The sequence below is a fragment of the Dromaius novaehollandiae genome, chromosome 1 (assembly GCF_036370855.1).
Source record: "Dromaius novaehollandiae isolate bDroNov1 chromosome 1, bDroNov1.hap1, whole genome shotgun sequence".
Classification (NCBI taxonomy): Eukaryota; Metazoa; Chordata; class Aves; order Casuariiformes; family Dromaiidae; genus Dromaius; species Dromaius novaehollandiae.
Window position 1 is genome coordinate 97,335,096 of NC_088098.1, and position 25,082 is coordinate 97,360,177.

The 25,082-nt window shown below is 37.4% G+C and overlaps 1 protein-coding gene across 8 annotated transcripts in view; it reads right to left on the reverse strand.

The window, feature by feature from the left end:
- Nucleotides 1-10,741: 10,741 nt before the first annotated feature.
- The window catches only part of CBLB (Cbl proto-oncogene B), a 142,728-nt gene continuing 128,387 nt past the window's right edge, over nucleotides 10,742-25,082 (reverse strand). For all 8 annotated transcript variants that reach the window (XM_026112320.2, XM_026112323.2, XM_026112318.2 and 5 more), the window contains 3 exons: nucleotides 23,672-23,812; nucleotides 19,713-19,832; nucleotides 10,742-14,629 (listed from right to left, as the gene is read on the reverse strand). In XM_026112320.2, coding sequence (XP_025968105.2) covers nucleotides 14,367-14,629; nucleotides 19,713-19,832; nucleotides 23,672-23,812 — 524 coding nt within the window. In that variant the 3' untranslated portion in view covers nucleotides 10,742-14,366. The remainder of the gene's footprint in view (nucleotides 14,630-19,712; nucleotides 19,833-23,671; nucleotides 23,813-25,082) is intronic.

Here is a 25,082-nt window from a genome sequence, read left to right on the forward strand (position 1 = left end):
TGACAATCCAGACAAGAAATGATTATCAATCCTTCTCCCGAGAAAACTAAGCGCCTGAAAAACAGCAGCACTTAGATAGCTGGCCAGCCAGCTAAAGGAAGCCAGGTACTTCAGGTTGGCACAAACAGCTGAGGAACAGACAATGAACTGTTTCTAATGAGATGACAGTTACTCACTGTGAAAGGAAGAAGGAGCAATAAAGAAGCAAAGCATTACTGTCACTGAATGCTCCCAGGCAATGAAAATCGTAAAGGAGGAGGAAGACCTTATTGTGACATGACAGGATCTTGAAGAGACAGACAGAAGATCTCATCAGCTCTGGTACTTTGGTTACAATAACCAGCAAGGATAGAAATAGAAGTTTTCAATATTTACTGAGGAAAGTCATAACAACAGAGGAACAGTTGCTTAATGAGCAAAGAAAAATCATGAAGGAAACTCAGAGAACATTTAAGATGAACCAAGAGCAAAATGCAAAGCACAACACTGAAGAAGTTGAGGGGAGACAACTAGGAGAACACTAGCCTAATCAGTGAAGAGAGCTGCAAGAGTGTAATTAAAAAACATGTATCTGCTATTATGGAGGATGGGACTGGAAGAGACAGTGGAGACACTAAAAAAAGATTCTAAAGGTTTATAAAGGTAAGAAAAGTTTCTCCGCTAATATATTTCAGGTGTCTGCAAATTAAATCTAGTTGCATTCCACAAACATCTGCAAAGATACCTCAACACACTACAAATTTTTCCTGTATTGAAATTCCCATGTTACTTTTCACAGTTGCTGATATGCAGAAAACAGCACCCATCAAGCTATCCGTTTGCATGTACTCCCCAATTTGTCTGTTTTCTCATCTTTTCCTTTGTCTCATTCTTGTCTTATACTAATAATAGATTAAGATAAGTCTCTGCCTTACACTAGAAAAAATTATTGGGAGAGGACCTGGATTTTTATTCTGTATTCTCCATTTCATCCAGTGTCTAGTTCAACAGAGTCTTGTCTCATCACTGTAATAACAGCCTTTGTCACGGATCAGATAAACAGCAAGAATGGTACCAATTTATCTTTTATTGCTGTGTTTTCTCTAACCTCTCCATGATGAGAAAAAAAAAAGCTAAAAACACTACTTGGAAGTGTCAGAATCCTGATAGTTTCTTCCTCATGGAATTTCATGTTTTCTAGGGAAAAAAAAAAAAGTCTCTGCAGTCAGACTTCCGATGTTGAGGCAGTAGAGATTTGGTTGAGGAAAGCCCAAAGAGGAATGAGAACCACAAGTTTGTTCCACTGCAGACAGGAGAAAGCTTAACATAAAAAAGACACATAGGTTAAGTAAATAGAACATAAGTCCCTTCTAAAGGCCTTGGCCCAGATCTTCAGTTTTAGACCTTTAGTTATCTTTCATTGCAAGTCATGGGGTCTTTGGCATATGCATCTTAATTCTATCTGACTTTTAAATCAATAGAAGTGAGGCACATGTATACCTTCATGGACTTTGGTATTTTGATAGAAGCCTAAGAAACAGAAATTTACAATGAGAGCACTAAGTGCCTAACAAGGTGTATTTAGAAAAACTAAACTTTCTTAACCACACTACAGATTGGTTTGGATCTGCTTTTATATGAAACTTTCCTCCAGTTATATGGCCTTTTTTCATTGTGGAGTCTCAAAGTGCTGGCACTTGAAAGTGAATAAACAAACTGGCACCAAAATATATAGATACAGATATAGAATCAATTTACACAATCATACCTACAGCAATAAAATGACAATGACCATATAAAGCCATGGGGATAAATATTACAATTACAGTAAAGGTGATTATGGTTTCTAATAAAGAGTATAAACTGATGGTTAGAAGTGCTAAGACAAAGGTGTTCAGCTACTTATGACTGCACAGAAAGTCAGGCAGATACATTTTTCTTCCTTTCAACCTAGGTTATTGGGGAAGTGCCTAGGAGGGAACACTTGCCTCTGATACACATGCAAAACTGTATTCCTGTACCGGATAGATACTGACAATTATTTCTCTTTTCTTTCAGCTACCATTTAATACCTTATCAAGCAACATTTTTTTTAAACCTCCTCTCCCTCTGAATAGTCTCTCTTTCTCCTTCTATTTTGCCACCATGAATATGCAGAAGGTCATGCTTGTCCCATTCAGCTCTAGTCTCCTGTTCCTCCTTATGCCACAACAAATGCTTCACAAGAAACTTCTCATGCACACCGCTGACTTTTTTTTCCTGGACAGTGAGAGCACAGACAAGACTGCAGCTTGCATTACATACAGAAAACCTGGAGAAAAGGGAAGAGAATCTATTAACAACAACAACAAACCCTAAAAAAACAAAGAAAGGAAATAGAATAGTTAAGAGAGAAAAGAAAAACTACGGACAGCCATATGATAAGAAGCTATTTCCCTCAGCCCACATGAAGTTTGGTTTCCCAGCACAGGGAGCAAAATATCATTACTTTCACCTGCCTTTTGACCTCTTCATCACTTCTGCTACCGAACTTGTGGTGACAGTTTGACTCTTCCTTTAAACTTAGTGCATCAGATTTTTGTTACGCAAAATGATCCAAAATCACCAGCAAGAGATCTTGGACAAACAGTACAGCTGATCCTGTAATGCTTTGTTCCATCATTTCTAGTCTGGCCTATCTTCCACTGATCACTGTACAACTGCAGAAAGGTCAAATTTCAAATTCTTTAGACAGAACACGGAACAGGTATTTTGCAGCTTTCAAGTAGGCCTTCTGCAGCATCATGTACAAAATAAACCTCCATTTTCAGAAGTGCAAATAAATGAGTTACATTTATGTTGTGTATTTAAATTCCAATTATCATATAATTAAACTACAACTATGTTTCTCGATAAATAACCTGATCTTACAGTATAAGCAGAAGATCAGCAAAATGACTGAATAGCTTATCATCTTTCTGGAGTTTTTAATGACCGCAACTGTTTCTCACAGACATAAACCATCTTCACATGCCTCTTGCTTGCTGCAGTGACACCACTTTACAACCAAAGGATGCTTCCCTCCACATATGTGACTCCTGATATTATAACTCCCCCAAATGGCTTTCAAACCTTTTTGAAAACCGAACGCACCACCTCTTGAGGACTCACTGCCCCCAATCTTCCATGAAAAAAACAGGTCCCCCTTCCTACTGGGAAAGGGAATAGTCAGACCCCCCCTGAAACTATTATTTTTACTCAGCAGAGTTTAAGAATGAAGAAATTCAAGGTAAACAATTGAGAATAATTGTTCACAGCCTCCCCCCACCAAAACCTGCACAAAGGAATATCCTATCTTTATCTAATATTTTTAGTTTCAGTCTCAATTTCCAATTTCTCTCTAAGCTCAAAGGCAAGTCCTAGCCTGATTTCCTCCTGTCAGAAGATGGCTTTGTAAAACGGATCCCTTGCTTTGAATATAGCCCAATTCATTGGTGCAAACACAGAATGCAAAGAAGTACCAGAGTCTGGAGGACTTTCCCCTTCTTTCTTATTCTCTAATCCAAGAAAGCCCACTGTCATTGCAGCTTTAAATTAGCTGACATGCAGCCCAGAGACCAGGCAAGCATTTCTAAGCTTATTATAGGCTGTTTTTTCCTGGAGTCTCTCTCTCTCCATTTTATTCAGTGGACATGTAAATGAAGCATTGTCCAATTTGTTCCCTACTTTCTTACACAAATACAGAAGGAGTGCTCTCCTTCTCACACTCTTAAATGAGCCTGCTGGCCTGGCTCACAGATTTCTGTAGTCTCTGTGTGTATTTAAACTGACTGAAATATACATAAATCATATTTCTTAAGCAATAATACTCACACAAGCTTTACTAGTACCACAGGAAATTGCTTGTCCTCAACAGTTCAGAGAGATTAAATATTATAGACAGGCAAAACAAACAACAGAACTAGAAACGGGGCATCTCCCTCCCCTCTCTCTCTCCTTCTGCCTTGCACACACTTGCTCCCCTTCCAAGGGCACCATTACAGTGTTACTCTGGATATAAATATGTGGAAGTCCTAATAACAAAACAACCGAAAGCAGCTGCTGCACAAATAATTTTTCAAATAATTTTAGGCGCTCAAACTGAGACATCTTAAAACATGCTGCATGATTATGAAGTCACTTTTGAACTGTATCATCCAAAACTGAGGTGTCACAATTGCCTCCAAGATAACCGCATTGTATTTGTGCAATAACTTTCATCATGCAGTTGGCCTTCTGGCTGTATGAATTAACAGCAATGATAGGTACAAAGCATAACCGCAGCATGACTGCTCTGTAATTGAAAAATAATTGCCACCACTGCATTGAAAAGTGAAACCCAGATTTCAATTTGGAGGAAAAAAATTAACTTCCATTTGAAAGAATAACCTCTTCCAAGTTTGGCATGGAGGAGGAATGAATGTGTAACTGCACTGCAGTGCTGGCACTCAATACAGTATAAAGAATAACCCTTAATATTGTGGGAATTATATGCCTGGATAAGGCTTAAATTGATATTCCTGTAATGCACAATTTCAGCCCCAGATGAAATGCATCCATTGTGACTGACATATATTATAAGCCTTCCAAAGTCTTAAGAGAAGGTCCTGTGCTGTAGTAAGGTCTCAACATTTTCTAAATTTAATAGGTTCTACAAAGTGGGCTGTGATACAAAATTGACAAATGAGGGCTTTTCTGCTTAATCATTCATTTCCAAGATTTGGTGAACTGCAGTAGGCCTTTCTCACTATCAATTTAGAACTCAATTTTATGAGTATTTTCTAATCTTAAAAGATGCTATCTAAACATACTTAGTTATCATATCAAGAACAAATAAAAGGCCTATTCTTTCTGTCTGAGACTTGGTGTTACTTTAAAGCAGCATTAAATAGGATTAAGCCATAACATCTACCACTTGCATTTTTAGCTAATGATGTTATTTACATTTCATTTTCTTCCTTTTTTTTCTCCTGAAGATTATGTACTTTATCTGTCTTCATTTTCTTCCTTTCCAGGTGCCTGTCACATCTTTCCTTCCCCATTTCCTCTAATAAGCCTTTTTACCCTGTTGTCACTGACTAACCACCAAGAGATAACAATGTCTTGTTCAAACACTATATCTGTCAAACAAGCCCCAGTAAGTTGGCATCATTTCAGCAACCATATAAAGAGCAGAAGTTTTCTTAGTAGTTGATTAACCAAGAAGGAAAAATAGTTGGAGAATATACGGATCCCTCAAAGCCATGGTTCAATATATACCTTGAAAAATAAAAAGATAGAACATCAGCCTCTTTCTTACTTTAAAAGTGTGTGCGACAGCTTCCAGAAATGGAAAACTGATCGATATAAGCCCTTCCATCCCAAGAAGGATTTTCTAAAAGTCAGTGCTTCCCCTGAAATTCCATTTTATTGCACAAAAACATGCTACTAACAAATCAGCCAGTCCCCCTTCACATATCTCATACAGCTATCTTGGCAGACTTTACTACAGTCTTAAAAAGGAAAAGACCATGCAGTCTCAGGCATGGGTATTACTGTAATGGAGGGAGCTCAAATACAACGATGATACACAACAACACAAGGTCTCAAAGAGGGCAGATCATTGAAAAATAGATTTCAGCTCAACCACCCAAGAAAATCAATCCACATTGCCAAGACAGTTTGTACATCAACAGAAACCTCTACATACTAGCTGTTAGTCCACACTGCTGTAATCATCATTTGCAAGAAGAAATTGAACAAAGTCCTTACTGACAACAAGATGTACCTCACCAAGGACATACAAACAGCTGTACTGAGTCAGAGCAAAGGTCCACCTAGCCTAACATCCTAAATGACAAAAGGTTAGGGAAAAGCGTATAAAAACATGACACAAAAACAAAGATGCTTCCCTAGCACACTGCCTCAGCACTCTGCAGGGTTTCCCTGAATTACCCTTGCACTATACACTCTTTTTCTTTTTTTTTACTGTGAAACAATACCTTGCCTTTCATGAGACATCCCTCTTCTGTAGCCCTTGAAGCAGTACTTCCCTGTAGCAGACTGCTGCAGACTCTTTCTCCTCTACAGCTTACTCTCCACAGCTGTAGGGCCCTCCCTATCCAGCAGGTGCATTTAGATGACCTGAATTTAACTACCTCTTTGTCCCTACAGCACAAAATTAACCTTTCCATGCCTGTGCACCCCATCACAGAAACCCTGTTTCCTTCACAAAGCAAATTATATCACCACTAAATAACCATGGGAATGACTTGGGTTTCAGGATATGTTGTTTCATAGCTTCCAGACTGCATTATGCCCCTACAGTAGTGCCACAGGTGAACGCAGCAAGTTCCACAACCACAAAACAGAGGAAAGCATACCCCTATAACCTTTGAACGAAGCCACAGACAAATTCAATTTGGTCTCAGTCAGGCCCTTAGGATTTGTTATGGTATGTGGTTTAAAAGGAGCTAAGAGTCAACTTGGTGGCAGATTCACAGCCTGCAGTGGTGCGCTGGTTGGCCAGTACCTCACATCATAGAAGCAAAGCATAGATATAATGAAGATTCTGCCTTTCCTAATAATCTTGGAAACTGTTTAGTCAGCAACACCAACACATCAAATGAAAGGATGCCAATGCCTGAGGACAAATCTGTAACTCCCAAGCCAGCTTTGTTTATTGCTAATAGTTTTCTTGCTATAACTAAACCACAAAACAGAAAAGCCTTGAAGGGCCTGGAAAACACCACATGTTAAACCACTGGCAAAGGCTGTTCCTAAGAGTACTGACTGAGCAGTTCGCCACAGAGACCACAGTGAGGTGGATGTGAAGAAAAGTATTGCAAGAGTAAGCATTAACATAGTGAAGTGATTAACTGTGGTGCAGGTCACATAGGAATGATACATACAGGCACATATTGCCCTTTCCAGATGACTATGCTGAGCCCCAAGCAGGGTGAGTCAGACTTCCCCCACTTCAGTGCACTGTGGCACACTCCAACTCAGAGATTCCTTCCTCTGCTCACACTCTGAAACCTATAAAGACCTCTAAAAATGTCGGCCTTTTTTTCTTTCTGCTTTTTGCTGTCTGCTCCAAACTTTTACATATCTTCTCTCCCAGTTCCCTCAACACTTTCCTCCAGGCATTTCGCCTTCACCTCCATTCCCTCCCCTCCTCTCTCCATCACCCTAATGCTGCTCCCCCCGAAGAAATCATGGTTCTAACATGATGCTCACGACCTTGTTTACTCAGCTTATACATTCTCAGCCCTTCCTGCACCAGGCAGCTGTCTTGTCCTTGGAGTTTCTCTTCAGGTGGGTAGTCTACACTTGTATGGGATTTAATGCAAACATTCCCATTTCTGTTAGATTATGGATAGTCTGTAACGTACATGAAAACATGGAATACCTCTCACCACTGCTCAGGTAGCAGCATGCATAAACAGGAACCTTCTATCTACATTAATGCTCGCAAACATTAGTTCATCTAAGTGCTACAAAAGTATAATCATTGTAAAAAAAACTGCGTGCAAGGTTACCTGACAAGTAAATAAAGGTCTCTTAGGGGCCATTGGTAGAATTATCCAGTTTTTATCTTTTCTGCAGGAGAATTTTCAAGCTACGTGATACTCATTTCTTTGAAATCAGAGGCACAGAGTTGATCTTTTATCCAGACCACTTACAGTAAGCCTTAAACCTTAATCTGCAGGTGATTTCCCAGCTTCATTGACACATCTTATAAAATGTATTTCAGTGTTCTCCCCTCACCCTGCACTTCACTCCCAATAACAGGAGTAACCAAACATAGTTGTGACTATCCAGGCTACAAACCACATTTGTTGGGGAAACTTCTTAACTCTCTTTTTGAGACACAAGCCATCTCAAACACAAGGACTGTTGTTGGGAGAGGACGTCTTTATTGGTTTCTTTTCACATCTCAGAAACATATTAGGGATCTGCTGAAATAAGCAGTGGATTTCATCTCTGCCTGACAAACTTACAACCTAAATTCATGATGAAACACAAGAACATATTTCCAGGCAGAGAAGGAAGCAGAAAAAAATGCCAGTGATAACAATAAAAAAAGATAACAGGCTTTCTCACAGAATTCTGAACCCATTTTGGATGACTGTGTTCACAGAGGCAGTTCAGATATAGCACAGAAAATCCCAACAGACAAGACTAGCAGAACACTGCAAGCATATGAAGGATTATGGAAGAAAACAGACAAGTGGTTGCAAGTGGAGATGGAGACTGTAAAATGTCTGTCGTTACTAAGATGAAGGATGTGCTTGCTGGTTGATGTCAGTGTTGAAGAGAATGAGGGTAGAGGAAAGGGAAGAAAAACAGTCTTAGGTGGAGAAGATGAGGATGCAAACAAGTCGTGGCTCTTGTGAGAGGAAGGCAGGGCTGAACCTGGCCCAAGATGGGATGTGGGTGAACAGAATAATTTGAATTTCAGTGTGAGTCTAGATAATAAAGAATATGCTAGTGAAAACAGCCATAGTGAAGAATACAGAGAATTAAAAAATTGAAAGAAGGGTTTGAGAATTGCACTTTGACCATATTGAATTGGTAATGGAGACGTAAACTTCAAGAGGAAACAGCTGAAAGTCATGATGTTCATGCAAGTTAATAGCTCCAGAGAACTATGCCAGCTGCTAGCTCAAGGTATTCCTGAAGAGCTGATGATGTAGACTTACTTACCTTTATACAGATTTTTAAATCCAGTGATATTCAATCAATAAATTATATATTAAAAAAAAAGTGACCTCCCCTTACTGCACCTATTGCATTGTGGCCTTATGAAGACCAACATTATTAGGGAACATTTATTTTTTGCAGTGCCCTTCTCTTCATCATTATACAGAAGAGAAAAAAGTGAGCTATTTTGGGGTAAGCACACACACATCCCCGGCTATCTAGGGAGAAAACCTGGCTCTTTGAAATTAACGCAGATGACTATAGTAGCCTGGTTATTCTGCACATTCAATTCAGCTATGCAAAAGGAACAGATGTTTTCTAAAGGTAAATGCACAGCCTAGTTCTAAACCCCACAGGTTGGCATTCGTTGGCACACTCCCTCCTCCATACTTCACCAGATTAGTATGTGCGTATGCCCTTCACAAATCAAGAAGATAAGCTTAAAACAGAGTGTTTCCACGTAAATCCTGATGAAGCATTCGGCTGTTTCACTAGCATCAAAAAAACATTTTGAGCAGAAGGCTACCTAACACATCCCTCTGCTGCTAAGGTCCTGGCATCTGGTTGCATAATAACTTGTCTTTAAAAAAAGTTCTTGGAGGAGGACACAATAATCCAAGACCTCTGTAATCCTACCAAATACTGTTTCATTTGAAATAGACACCCAGGCAGTTCAAAATAGCTCACAGTCAAGCACTTGAAAACATCGTGGCATTGGAACAGCTTAATCTTGTATGCCCACAGGAGAGAGGGGCTTGGATCATTAGGAGAGAATTATCTTCTTCTGTGTAGTTATCTGTTCCTCTTCCATCTTGCTGCCTATCATGGCAGTTATTGCAGTGAAAAAAGGAAGCTGTTTTTTTCAAACGAGTATTAATGTAGTTAGATTGGCTGGTTCCTACATGCATCAAGACAGATGTGGGTAGCTTTACAGCCAGAAGATCAATATTCATTGAGCTTGTGCTTTTGTCTCTAGAAGGCCTAAGAAGCAACAATCTTATCACAGTGCATATCACGCTGAGGCCTTTAAATTCCTTCTGCCATTCAGGAAGGTTATGGATTTAAGTTTTACTAATTTAAGATTTGAGATTTAAGATTAAGAGATTTGGGATTTAAGATTTATTTTGAACTAGAATTCTCCCTGCTAGGTACCAGGATAACATGCAGTGTTCTATCATGCAAATTTGTAATTCTCCAGATGGAGAGGCATTGCAACTGATAAGCGGAGGCAGGTACCTTGTGCAGAATTAGATGACTAGATTTCTCAACCTAAACTTCTTGAAACATTCCAAGAGCACCTGGCTGATAAAACCTGTGACACAATCAAGTGACAGCTGACTTCCACAACAGAAGGGGAAAAATGAAAGAAACAGGCAACCAGAGAACTAAGGACAAATATACCAAACAGTTAACTTCTGTACTTAGTAATATGCTAGTGAACCATATAATGGGCAAGGATTGAAACAAGGACTAAACAAGGTACTGTCAAAATCTCACCCTTCAAGGTCTGAACCTACCTGCAGGGAATGATGTTGGGCTTTAAATAGTAATAGTTACATGGCCTTGCAAAGTGGTGGGCTTAGCTTTTCTAAACATTTTCAGAACGCTGGAATACAAAGGAAAGAAAAAAAAAGTTTTACGCTCCTAAAATACTTTTTACATTAAGACTTGCAATGCTTGAGAATGTAAGGGAGCAAGATTTAAAGCAACATCACTGCACTTTTGTCATCATTTTCTTCAGGAAAAATCCTGTTCGACTGTTTGTAAACTAATCTGCATTTGGACATAGAGTTCATTCACTTTGGATTCTAAATATTATTCTCTTTCTGCTATACAACTATTATCTGTGCATTCTGAAGTTACTGTCAGTTTGTAAGTTTTTACTACTGAAATTTAGAAAGTGAAATAATGGATGGGGATGTAAAGAGTTTACAAGACAACATTCAGCTCTTGCACAAGGTATGCTATGTTTCTACAGCAGTACATGAAAAGTGATAATATTCAGTATCAGAGAGAGAGAGAGAGGGAGAGGCTTGAAAAATCACAGACCAACCCAACATTCTGTTAGCATTAATTTTATAAAATACCTTACAAGAACAGATAAAGAACTTGAGCTTACATAATAACCAGAATTGAAAAAGAATGTGGAATAAAATATAAATTAATTGAACACATCACTAAGTCTGCCACATGTTAGACAAGTTTATAAAAGGCATTTTCAGATAAAATAGTCATTTGGAAGAAAATCCTTCAAAATGGAAACTATTGAAGTCCTTTTTCAAGAAGTCATTCCTAAAGCACTAAATTCCAGGTCAACAGGCAGTACCTGAATCTGCTTAAAATACTTTGTTTATATGCTTCCAAATTTGTCCAGCTTTAAGACACAAATTTAAATGCTTGTAGGTCAGTGCAAAGTAAAGCTTCAAGCTGAAAATTTGAGAAGTGTAATTGAAAAAAATGATCCTGGTACAAAACTTCCTAAATTCACATTATGAAAAAAGTCTATGCCAGATGCACTGTTCAGATACAAAACATTAACAGATTTTACCAGTGGCCATTTTAGGGTTCCAGCCAAGCCATTAACACGGCTAATCATATTCGATTCATTTATTTTAGCACAATTTCATTTTTTTCCTACTTAGAGTCTTTGGAAAGGATCCATGCTGCTGATGTTCACTTATTTTGCTTAAATTCTGATTCAGTCAATTTGCTTAAAATGCAGTAATTTAGTCAGGACGAGATAAAAGGTGAGGCCCACAGACATCACAATGATGATCTAAAGCCTGTAATGACATTTAATTGGAGGAAATATGCCTGTAGCCTTCATCATGATAGCAAATGTGTTTCTGAGTTTAATCAACTTTGTTCATCCAAGAACTCCCACTAAAGTCATTCTTGCTTAAAGTTGTATATGTGCATAACACATGGGCAGGTTCAAACCTTTAGTCTTTAGAAGGTTAAAATATTTTTCATACAACTAGACTGTGGCCAGATTAATTTCTTTTAAGCCCATTAATTCCTGCATAGTAAACATCAACACTCTAGCAAAGCAGTTTCACTCTGTTTGACTTTAAATCTATTAACCCAAACAGGTTTGAAATAGCCTTCACATTCCACTATTTAAAAGTGTGATGATTATGCTCATTTGAAGATTAATGCAACTCAAAGTTACCACTGAGGATACTGTTCATCAAGTTTTTTAAGCAGATATGAAAAAAAAAGGTATGTTGCTGATGATCACAACCAGAAAGGAGAATCAAATGATTTAAAATCCTTATCCTCGATCCTTTAAAATCCTCTATCAAGCAACAGTTCCAGCTTCTAATTGAAACAGAGGTGTCATTTATACTAAGCTGCAGCATAAAATTGAGAAAATGAGAGACAATATGGCAGTTATCCATTAAAATACATAATTTCAAAACTCAGTCTGCAGATGGTTTGCTCGTCCTTGTATAGCGTTGTTTACTGTCATCATTGCTATGCTGCCAGTTATGCTAGAACCACACTTAAGTAATTCCAGTACAACCTCAGTGTTTAACAGCATGCATCATTCTGAATTTGTCATTAGCTAAAATGCTACAGCGTTATCAATATGATGCAGTAAACAAACCAAATGAACACAAGAGCTCAAGACAGCGTAGTATTTTCCCTCAAAACAGAAGAAAAAGATTTACTCAAACTAAAAGCACAGAGTATAACTTCAATCAAAACTTTTCGTAAGCTCTACTCAAGGAATGAACATTTAAAGGAAGTTGCAAATGCCCTTTTCTAGACCAAACTCAGAATCACTTGCTTAAATCAAAATGGAACAGAAACTCTTTCCTATGAGAAATTCCTATTTGCCTGAATTCTCCTAATCATCTTTCATCACTGGACCAAAGCAGATTAATGATAGACATAATGTGCTTCACATTGCTGTGAATTTTTTTTTTTTTTTTTTTTTTTTTTTTTTTTTTAAGAATAAGCTCTTTGATGAAGTGATGGACTTTGAGATATAACAGCAATTTCCACTGGGTGTTCTCAGTTACTTTGAATTCTGTACTTCAGGTATTTGCTGTCTTTAAATCTTTAAAACAAATGCACTGGCTGCTGAGATCTTACCCTGCAAGTGGTGCAACTATAACTACTTGCTATGAGTGAAGAACAATAAATATATATCTCATACCCAGTTTTGCACAATGTAGACGTTCTCAGATACTGGTCACATTTCAAAATGTGGAAACTATTCTATCTACCACCTGGTTTATCTTTTGAAAAGTAATAAAGGAAAAGATGATTTCAAATTTTCCTATAAAAACAGGAAAGCAGCAATCATAAGAATTATTCCGGAATTATTTCGACTCTTAACTTTTGAGTGTACTAAAACAGACTTAAAATTAGAAAAATTTTTAATTTGGCTTGCATTAATGTGGGCTTTAAAATAAAACCTCAGAGCCTCACTACCATCTACAGCAAAGAAATATATTTCCAACTAGGCAGCTGGGAAGTGAATGAGTGAATTTGGGTATTAAACACATACTCAAGCACAATAACATGTACAGAGGAGATTATTAAAGAGCTTTGCAAAAAATATTGCTACAGTAGCATTAGGACTTAACAGTGCATCAAAGATTTAAAGTTTCCATGTTAATACAAACTGATCCAAGCCACAATGAACCACAGGATAATCACTCAAACAAAAAATTAACCAAATTCCTCTTTGCAGAAACTACAACTGGAATTTACCTGAATACCATTAAAAAGATTCAAAAAGATTCCTTCTAGTCTGGCATGCCTCAGACTACGTAAGGCATGGAGAACTGTGCCCTTGGTGTGTAATCGGAACACAGTATTATCATGTGCATTTGGCTTTTTTGAACATTTAAGATCAAATAATCAAATTTTAAAGAGCTTTTACATGTCATGACATTGTATCATGGCTGCATGAACTGTTTTATTTGTAGGTTGGGATTTCTTGTTTGTCCTTAATTGTGGAAACTGTGGATAAAAGACCTTGAGGATTATAGGTCATGGAATTCATGTTAAACAGAAAGCTGCCCAACATTACTGTCAAAATACCTTTAAAAAGGCAGTTCGTAGACAGAATAATGCATTTTACATTCAGATTTTTCCTCTCTTAGAAGCAAATGAATCTCAGAAGAAAATAAAAAAATTCAGTAGTGAAGGCCACATACTTTTTGCATTTGTTTGATGAGCTGAAATGCAAAAACAAGTAAAGCATCTTGTAAGAGAAAAAAACAAATACAGAGCTTCTAGAAAGTGATGATTAAGTTGATGGGGTGGTCAGCATGGAAATTGTTGTGAATGCTACAGCAGAACTGACCACAAGTACAAGGGAATATGAACAGAAACACAGTACAGACGTCATCTAGAAAACTGTAACTTGCCAACTTGTAAACAAGAAAAAGCATTTCACAGATTAAAAGTTCTAGGGAAGTAAACTTCTTTAAATTATTTTGTCAGTTCAACCCTGATTTAAAAAAGTATGGCTAGCAAAAATACATAAGCCTCAGCATATTTATAAGTCTTGATCAGAGCAGCCATGATCCTTTGATAAACTGCTGGAAACAGACACCCTCCTACTAATAATGAGAGAAAAACATTCTCTTTCTCTTCTTTCTCTCATTCCCCAATCCGCACACGTATATGTAGAATTCACATGCTTCAAGAAAATCTTCATGCTGCTATAGATTGAGACGTGGGGAGACTGGTGGAGGAAAGCAGACAAACTCTCTTAAAATACTACGGGCCACGTCAACATTATTCTGGGCTATTTCAAGTGCCCTCTTGACTTCTTCAAAGGAATAGCCCTCTCCCATAAGTTTTGCAATTTTTGCATCCACATTTTCCGTAGAATTGTCAGAGCTGTACGCTTTCCTGTGATGCATTTCTGGTGCAGTCCTCCGAGGAAGTGGTTTAGGGGGCCTGGCTGGTGCTTGTGAACCATCTGTTTCAAATAAAGGAGACAGAAATCATTATGAATTGGCTTAAAAATCCTATTACAGGTAGGTCCAACCTCAAGTTAGTTAGCCTCGAGAAGCCAAACATGCCTGAAGGAGAAAAATCCTTTGCTTATTCATATATCATGCAGATTCTGTTCAGTCAGCTGTAGCTCATTTCATGCGTACCAAGTATGCGGAAGTGCAGAAATAACTGGTTTCTCCAAAAAACCATCTAGTCCAAGTAATTTCCATGATGTGACCAGAACATGATCCTTTCCCCTTCTCCACCTATCTCTGGAAATTTCTCTTTTTGCTCTCTTCCAGGAAATGTTACCTTCACAGTTCAGGCTGGTGCTAACAATCATGATGTGCTGATGCAAAGACCTAATATTCAGACCCGCTAATCTTCTCAGAGTCAAGAGGTTAGTACTCAAGTAAACTTGGTACTTTCCCCAAACCTCTTTATCCTCACTGATTCCACAGTAAGAAGCTTAAAGCAAGCTGGCATACAGCAGAAAACACTTTCAAGAGCAAAGTATTTTTTAAAAAAAGTCTTTAATCCTTCAAAAAGGGTCTAAAAAGTTCCTTCGACAAACAGTGTCACTGATGGATAATTTATGGAATTTCTGGCTGTGATGATACTGTTTACTTATACTGTCAGCAATGGCATTTGGTAGTGTTAAGAACTTCAGAGATAATTTTTTTGTGATGCAAAAAAATGTTGTATTTCTAGTATTACTGTTAATATTTGCTACTTATCACAATACTTCATAGACAGAACATTCAGACTGTAATCCAACAGAGTACATTAAACAATTAAGACGAATCAAAAGAGACCAAATTATTGCTCTTCTACTCAGTGTTTGTTTTTCCCCTCAACCTGGTTGCTATGCATTCAGATGAGAATGTTGTTATAAATTTAATTCAATTTCTTAATTCAGAGAAGATGAGCAAACAGCACTTTTAGAAAAGATGGTGGTATTCATGTAACAAACGAATAAGAGTAATTTGATTAAGAATTTACATTAAGGGTCTGAGGTTAATTTTGTTTGATTTCATTGCCTATGTTCTGTACAACATAGTTACGAGACAACCTGTAGATAGTAAGGACTATTTAGCATTTGTAAAAGTCTCTGAAGATGAAAAGCATTATATAAATGCTAATCATTCTAGTAAACACAACTCAAGACACATCTGAGCCTACTATGAAGCTATGGAAGATACACACTGGACTAAGAAATCAACAATAGTTCTGGAAATGTGATTAATAATTAAAAACTAAACCAAACTAGAAACAAGTTCAATTCCTAATTTCACTTATTTTAGAAAACTCAAGTTAGACTATTAGAGAAGAATAAACTTTATTTCAAATAATCTATCATGTTAAAAATGGTCAGCTCTTCCAGGAATATTTAAGTCCATAAAAACATGTGATATTAAATAGTTTTATCTATAGAAGATGAAACTTTACAAAATTAATTTGTAAACTTTACTTTTTCCCCGGGCTTGAAGTACAGCAGAAATTCTTTATGTATAGGCTATACCCTTGTGTGTGTGTGTTACATGAAATAATTCTTGCTCTAGCCAGTCTAACATAGACTTAAACCTGAAATTACTCCTTGAATAACATCTTCACTTTGCTGAGGCTTCCTAAGAAACTTTCTTAAGCAATCACGTCATTTAGAGAGGTCATTTTTAATTCTCTAGGAAGATTTGTAACATACGCATTTTCTTCTCACAGTCTCTCTATAGCAGAGATACTTCAAGATTTCCAGCCCTCTCTCTCTAACTGAATTCCAATTATTATTTTTAAGTGCTGACATCTCTTTCAGTATCTTCAAATCCATATAAAATTTTAGCTGAAGCTGGGAATCACATTGGATCCTGAGCTTACAGATACTAAGCCTAAGCTGCACATCCATCTGGACACAGAGATAGAGGCATTTGAGCAGGACTTTCCTTCCCAACCCCCATTCTCTCTGATGTGTCAGCCACCATGGATGCCTAAAAAAGAATTCAAACAGATTTTCTAATTGTCTAATTCATTTAACAGCTTCCACAGCAAGGAGTCTCCTCTATCACTCACACTTCTGTAATCGAGCACTAGATTTAACCCTTAGGAAATTGATTAGCATAAAGGCAGTGATAAGCTCATTTAATAAATGCTTAAAATGTGTGGAAAAACTTGTAAGTCAAGTGCAAGAGCTCTATGGCACAGTGGGAGGAGATTATTTGCAATGATGCCAACCGTCTCTGTTTCTCTCTGCTGTGAAACAGCTCTCTCTCTCTCTCCCCTTGCTTCTCCAGTATGCCCCATGGTCTTCCACTGCCATACTAAGAAGCATCAGGGAAACAGGCAAGGAGATGAGCTGCTGGGTGATGTGGGGCTGTTGTGCAAGGCTCGCTGTGGAGCAGCAGCAAACAGCTATGCCTAACTGGGGTAGAGAAATGAAGCATACCTGGGGGACATCTGTACTAAGGCACTGACAAAGCAGGGAGAAAGAGAGAAAAGGAGCTACTGATGCCTCAGGCTGGTAGGTATGCTCTTCTATCACATGTGGCATTTCTAAGGCAGATGAGGTAAATTGAAATCCACCCTCAAATAACAAGTGAATTGCCACTGCCTGCCTGCCCACGCCTGGAAAATCCATTTCAGGGTAAGCACTTAAATTTGCATGCTAATGCATTAATAAGTCAGATGAGTGAGGAGACAGCAGATGAATATACTTAACTAGTCATTTGAATGCATTTCTTACAGAATAGATAAACTCAGTAAAACACAGCAGACATACATGAGAGGCCTAATTGTCTCCTAACTTTCCCGCATGTTGTTCACTCTGCTTTGTAAAAGACACTAAGTCTGTTAGTAATCTCCTCTTTCCATTTAATGTAATAATCTAAAAACTACGTATTTAAGTCTGAAAAAACATGCCTTGGGAAGAGTTAGGTGCATAGCTGAGAACTATTTCCTAACTTTTCAGTACTAAATACTTGCTACATTAGAATAAATTTGCCAGGACACGTTAAGAGTATGGTTAAATATCACAACAGTAAGGTAGGTGTTCCAATCTTATAAAAAACCAAAACGAAAAACAGAGGCCAAGAGACTTCCCATGCTACTCTAGTGAAACAATGGCTAAATTATCATTAGGTTTTATCACGGACTAGAGTGGCTTTCCAGCTAGTTCAAAGAAGAATCATATTAAAGGGCTGAAATGAAGATAGATTTCCTAAGCGAACTGATTAATTCCGATTAAATTTAAAAAGAAAAGTTCTAAGTAGAGTTACACTCTTTACACTGCCTTTTTAAGTCGTAAAATGTATCAGTTCACCTTGAAGCTCATCAGTTCCATTCTACGGAACTACTGCCACTGTAAAAACAACTTTTCAATTAATAGTATGACATGATCTATCACACAGTTTTCATTTAATTGAAATTAAATTGAATATCTTGCAGTACATCATGCTGATTTAGCAGAATATTTATAGCAAAGGTTGACACATACGGCTGTTTTAGAAGATGGCTGTGGGAAACAAAGATAAAGTATTTATTAAGTGACATCTAAAAGCTCTCAAATAGCAAACATCTTGCAGTAATTCAGGAAAATTTAAAAAATGCTCTACTACAGAATTGAGGGAAAGCTCCTTAGTTTTAAAAGGTGGTCATACCATTCTCATAATTTGTATTACAGAAGCATTTAAAACTCCCTGAATAGGTCAGGATAACATTGTAAGACAAATAGATCCCTCTCAATGTCACATAAAAAATATGCGTTATAAAAAAAAGCTTTTTCAAACAGTGGAAGAAAATGAGCAACAATGTAACATTAACAGAGGTGTGCTCCTGCAAAGAGCTACCTTTTACCAAAGGCATCACACAGACTCTCAGCTGTAGCAACTATTAAAGATTCCATAGCACTCTTTAGGCTTACTTAATCTCTCCTGCACTTCAAGCTGGAAAAAGATATTCTTTCTTTCCTATACCCCCTGAGTGGAGTTGCAGATTACTGTGGAAGAGATTTATCATTACTATTAAAAAGGATATAATTTTTCCACTTGCTATTTTTGCAATTAAACATCCGTGACTAATAATATTGAAAGATTAGAGAAATAAATCCTTTCTTTCCATTATGCATTAAAAAAGAGTTTGTATACACAGTTCCACCACTCTTCTCTGGAGAGTACATTACAGACCAAGCCTTCAAACTGTGAGTGTACATAGAACTTTACAGGAGTGGAGGTATACATACGAATAGTTTAATGGTTCAAGTCATCACTTGGCTATCTCTCTTTGCGGTCTCTACATACAGCAAAATAATGCAGGTGGGACAATCCTTTCCTTTCCCCATATACTCATTCATCCCTTGCACATCTATAAAGAACAGAAAAATTGTCTACAAATTGGCAGAAGTATTTTCGGATACAGGTAATACTGATATTATTTTAATTATTTAATGTCAGAAGCTTTCCTTTTAAATAGTATTTTCATTGCCTGAAAAGAAAGAGTGAAACTTTGATGCCAGAGAAATTGATTCTGCTGTACCTGTTTTATTACAAATGGAAAACTGAGTTTTAATCGGCTTTGGTTCTTCCCTTTTTATTAAAAAATATTCTTAGAACTTCTTAGAACCTCAGACAGATACATTAGCACAAAGGCCAAGCAAATAATACCTCTAGGGAGATTCAAGCTGCACTTTTCCAAGGAGCAATAAAACACCCCTGGAATTGAAGGGCATGTGGTCCCTGCAGTACTTCTGACCTCTTGCAAACTTCAAAGGTGGCAGAAAAATCCCTGTCTTTCTCAAAAAGTAACACTAGAACTCACACGAGCACTCAGTTTGGCAGTTAGTGAAAATGAAGGCAGTAACATTTTTTTGCCAGAACATCTACGTGACCCTACAGACAACAGAAAGCCACTTTTACTTCAGTGCAGAGTTTTCATATCTATTGTCCTTTGATGATTTCCTATCATCATATTGTCATTGCCAGTTGTTGTCCTGAATGACAAAGACCTCATTGGACTTACTGGATGAAAATTACTTGCTTTGTTAAGCTGCAGTTCTCTCCGAGCACAGTTCTCTACCTTACCTGAAGAGGAAGGAAGTTGATCATAGTCTTGAGAAGTCCTATTTGTTTTGACGTTTTCTCCAGTTACTCTACGAGCAGGTGGCAAAGGGACAGGACCAGTTATTGGATCAAAATGGGGATCTGTAAAAACAAAACAAAAAAGGTTTCTTAGAATTTTTATAATTATTATTTGGGGTAGAGCTGAGGCAGAGAACCTAAACTTAAGATAGCCTCCCTCTCAAAAGAGGGGCCGTGAATCCAAACAGAAACATTCCCGCCATAGGATGTGCGCACTCACACACACATCTGAACTCAACCCTTGAGTAGATGTGTGCAGATGTGTAACTATGCCTTGAAGTGACCAAAACAGCATCACAGCTCAAAGCCAGTCTACCCTGTACTGACTGTTGCTCCTCTCTTGACCTCCACGAGGTACCTTTTAATTAGGCAGCCCTGACACTGCTCGGAGAGTAGCTGACAAAGCATGGAACAGTTTGCAAAACCTGCAGCAGCACAATTAGAACTATTCCTGCTAGTCAGTTTGGTCAGAGCTTGGTCACACTCCTATGAGTTGCAGTCCACAAAGACGGCAGGGCAGATTTGCTATTCGTGCAGTCTCAGCTACCAACTAAATGCTGAAGAGACTGGTAAAGGCTGTTTAAATAGGCTTTTCAGTTCCCTCTGCTGATTACTGGAACAAAATTAAAAAAAAAAGGGCGGGAGAGGGGAACAGAAAGTCTTGGCATATTCTGTCCTCCTTTACAATTTTTTTTTTACACTATTGTGGATGCAGCTTGACAAGTGTTTAACATCACTGTGGACCTGGCTTCTGTTTTGGACTCAGAATAGTCTAGGGGAACATGTATATTGCTGCATGTGTGTGTCTGCATTTTTTTGCTATTGATGATGTGGTCATTATTCTAATCTCACAGACTCTGATGTGTAGCTGAGAAGCCATCTCAGACTTATACAGAAACCAATCATAATAAACTCATCATAAATCATCTGCAATATAAATGCAGTGGTTTATTTGACAAGATGCAAAGTGAGTAATATGGCTTTAGAAATACCATTTGAACAAAAAAAAAAGGACCAATACAAGCATATATTCCTGAGTAGATGTGTACACTTACAAGATTAATGAAGAGTGCTGTTATAAGATTGAATTCATTGTGCCAGTTACCATAAATACACTCTCCAGATTTTTAATTAAAAGCTATGAAATGTTTCTCAACACTATCAATGATGTTTCTCAGATTATTTGGAAATAACGCTTAATAACTTAAAACTTCACATGTTTCTTGGAATTGCATGCAGATCTACAGAGATTGTGGGAGAGGTTTTCATTTTCTCTCTCTATTCCCATTAGGACTCAACAGTGCAGTGTGTGCTTCTGCATCAGAGGATACAATTGTGGTACCCATTTAGACTGGACTTCTGAATATCACATTCTCTTTATTTTGAAGTGTAGAAGATAAACTAATTCCTGGCCCTACATTTATGAAGATGAATCTTTACATCCTGTAATGTGCCAAGTCATTACTAGGATTCATGCAGAGGCTTATCTGACAAGATATGCACTGAGCTGAGCTCAGCTCTGTTATAAAATATACACAGTTTTGGCAAATTACTCAACGTTCAGGTCTTGACTGATAGCAAAAAATACATAATAAAACATTTCAAAAAAGGTCACTCAGGTTCAACCTCATTATTTACACATACCTGTATTGGGGCAAATTTACTCAGAGCTTTAAAGTCAGTGTTGATTTTTAATGAAGTTTCACTATCAGAATACAAGCTATGAAAAAATTCCTTTTTTTGTGATTTGTTAGAGTGAAGCAAACCTGTCATGTTTCACTATGTCATTGATGCAATTCCTTACAATAGCCTGATACAAACTGAAAAATATATACAGGATTTCTAAACTTTGTAGATAATTCTCATGTCCATGGCCATGACTAAGTGTCTCTGTCACTATAACAGTAAAAACAAAACAAATGTGCACACATCTAGCAAAGATTATGAAGATAAAAAAAATACAGTTGAGCTTACATAGCACTTGAACATTTTGATACTTAATGCAGTACAATAAATGGGAAGACCAGCACTTTTTGACACTGACAAGGTCACTTGCATGCCCGAACTTGTGATTTTGGCCTCTACTTTAGAAAATACTGTTAGTTCAGACTATTTTACTGCCCAGACAAGAAAAGAGTGGCAACACTTTATCACATTATTATAACAAGTGCTTCACATGACAGGACTGCTCCAGAAATCTAGCATCTAATGCCTGAAAAGGAAACGAGTAGGTACAGATACAGGAATCAGTTGTTTATTATGTGAATATCAGAAGGTAATTCACATTTCATCACAACACAATCATCAATTTTCCGATATATGGATTCTTTTTTATATATTCTATTATCTTAAAGTTTGGAATGTAATTGTTTTCGAATGTAATTACTTTCTTTTAAGAGATGCAGTTAAATGAGATGTACATTTATTAAATGTACCAACAGATAAGAAGAAAATTTTAGTATTACGTGATTAGTGTTCCTAGAGAACAACACAGTACCTGTGACACAACACAGCAGGAAAGAAAGTCGATTTGGAGTAAAACTTGCACATTTCTGAGGACATGCAAGTCAGATTATTCAATATTAATGTGGGTATAGAACACTTGAAAGTTTAATTTTAGATAAATTCTGCGTAGTCTTTATATTTTGAGATTTGAGGTAAGAAGATCAGAGCTGTTGAATCAGGTTTTGGTGGGTGTAAGCATCCAGACACATGTGAGCAACTTCATTAACTTGTAAGCAGATGGGGTGCAGAAATAGCCCTCAGTTTCTTATAGTCTTACAAATAACTTCTGGAACAAATAATCACCTCCACTAATTTTCCCAAAACTTCACTAGCTCACTTTCAACCCATAGCTTTTCATCCACAAAGGACAGGCAAACACTCTACAAACTCTTAGGTGATTATGAAGTTGCATGTAATTCCTTGTCATCTGTGTTCCTGCATTCCTGGGATGCCATCCATCAAAACATGTCAATACTCTCCATACTGCTTCTCATACTCATATAAAGAGATGGGAGGGGGAAGAGTTCCAATCACACCACAAGGCAGATAATCACTGGGAGTAATCTTGGGACAGGTAAACTTGTCCATCAACATCCTCTGGAAGTTTCCAAAGAGGGGGAGATGGGGAGGAAAAAAAAAAAGACACACTTCATAGACATACACTATAACCCATAAAAATCCTATTGTAATCTGTATCATCATCAGAAATTATCTTTAAATTAATTAGCCCTGCCAATCAAACACTATTCAACTCAAAGACAAAATACATAAATTGTGAGCATAGCTTTTAGGTCTTTCAAAAGCCAAATTCCGGACTGAAAAAGTATGACAGTGATTTGGGGGAAAGAGATAGGTGAAAACCTGACTTTTATTATCAAAAAATGTTATGAAACAGAGAACCCTACAATCGTGGTGTTCGTAATTAATAGATTTCTGCAGAAAAATTTTACAGTAACAGCGCTAACAAAATAGGATGTTATTTTCCCTTTTCTCATCTTTCCCACCTAAAAATAAGACAAAAGGCAGGTATTATATTGAACTATAAAAGACAATGGATTTGCCAAAATGATACATACTAGTATCACAGAGCACAATAGAAAACTTGGCACTTCAAAAGTAACAATCCTTACTAGAAAAGCACTATTTACAAAAATGTGAGGCCTAGTATAAAAATATTGACTTTATCTCATTACTTCATGATAATGAAAACCTGACTCTTTCTACATTCTCAGTTGTTTCATCTCCACCATTTTAAAAACCTTTTTTTCCATTTTTTATATATTGAGCTACAGGCAAAACAGACTTCTGAAGCCTGATGACAACTTTATCACAGAACAGATAAGCTTCTGGAGTAAATGAAAATTAAACAAAATACATTGTTCCTTTTGCATTCCTACCAGGAGGATGAAGGAACAGTTCATGTCCTGAAGGAGGTCGGCTTCCTGAACCAGCAGGTTTTGTGTGCTCAGTAATGCTGTGACGAGCAGGTGGTGGTGGTGGTGGAAGTGAAGGTGGCGAGCTATCAAAGGTATCTTCACCTGCATTTAGGAAAGACTTATTAAATAAGCAAGACTTCAATAAGAAGAGTACAATAAAGAGTGAAGCCTAAAATTTATTTTTCTCTGGCTGCTAACAGAGGCCCTCACTCCGAGGATTCACCTAGCCGTTCAGTGACTCTAGTAGCAAAAGTGTAAACCTGATTCTTATTATGCACGAGACACTTCCAAAACGTGCTCAGAACCACCTTTGGCAGCACTCAGTTTCTCTTCTGGGATAGGGGCAGAGATTTTGTTTAGTGGCCGAATTGCAAAGAATGTACTGTAATGAAGACCTCACTGAATATCACTGTAGGACAACAACTATGCTTCAGTGGCTAAGAAAATACATGTATTTATAAACATCAATGCTGACTACATCAGATCCACTACTTTTATACTGTGTATCACCTTACTGGAAGATCTGCTGATTTAAAGCTCTGACCCAAGACATCAAAGTGAATTTCTCAGGCCTTCGCAAAGGAATTTACCCCTATACAAAGATGGTGCAGGTAGGACTAGGTTTACCAAGCAATGTGATTTTTATCTGCTCTTCTCCTTTCAATTCAATGCACTCTTGCAAATCTGAACACTTCAGGGACCTCAGAAAGTACAGTGGCAGGAACATGGCAAATGTTCAGAGGTTTTACGACACCAGAAAATTGGATGGTGACACACAGAGCATAGCCTAGCAATCCTACAGCTGAGTTTGTCAATCAAGGTATAGGAGATGGCCTCAAAAGCTCACTGACTTCTGGATAAGAAAGCACAAATTAGGGTTGGGAAAAGCTGCTTTTGATGACTGTAGGCAGCAGTGAGTTTTGGATGATTTCTTGATAATGGGAAAAAAACCAAATTTTAAAATTCAATTTTCTTTAACTCAGATGCTACCTCTTAGGCCTTGTTCTTTGTATGTGATAAAACAGATGTGAACACTCAAGCTACAATATGAAAAACTCTCCACAACTGCACTAAATTGCAATAGTCAAACTTCACATTAAGGGACAAAAATTCATAGTCTATTTTATGGAAAACATTTTTGCCTTTCTTTGTAGTCTGAATACAGATTTAGTTTGCCTTTTTGTCTGTGTCTTGCATAAGGGCTTACAGACAGATGCCAAGCACAGATTTTGATGAAAATATTGAAGCACAGCTGTGTGATTTAGCCCATAGCTTGTTCAGTACTCTTAACATACACATTGGTTGTTTTTTCAGTAAGCATGGCATTTGGTTAATCTAGGCTACATTAACCATTAAATGTAATCAGCAAAAA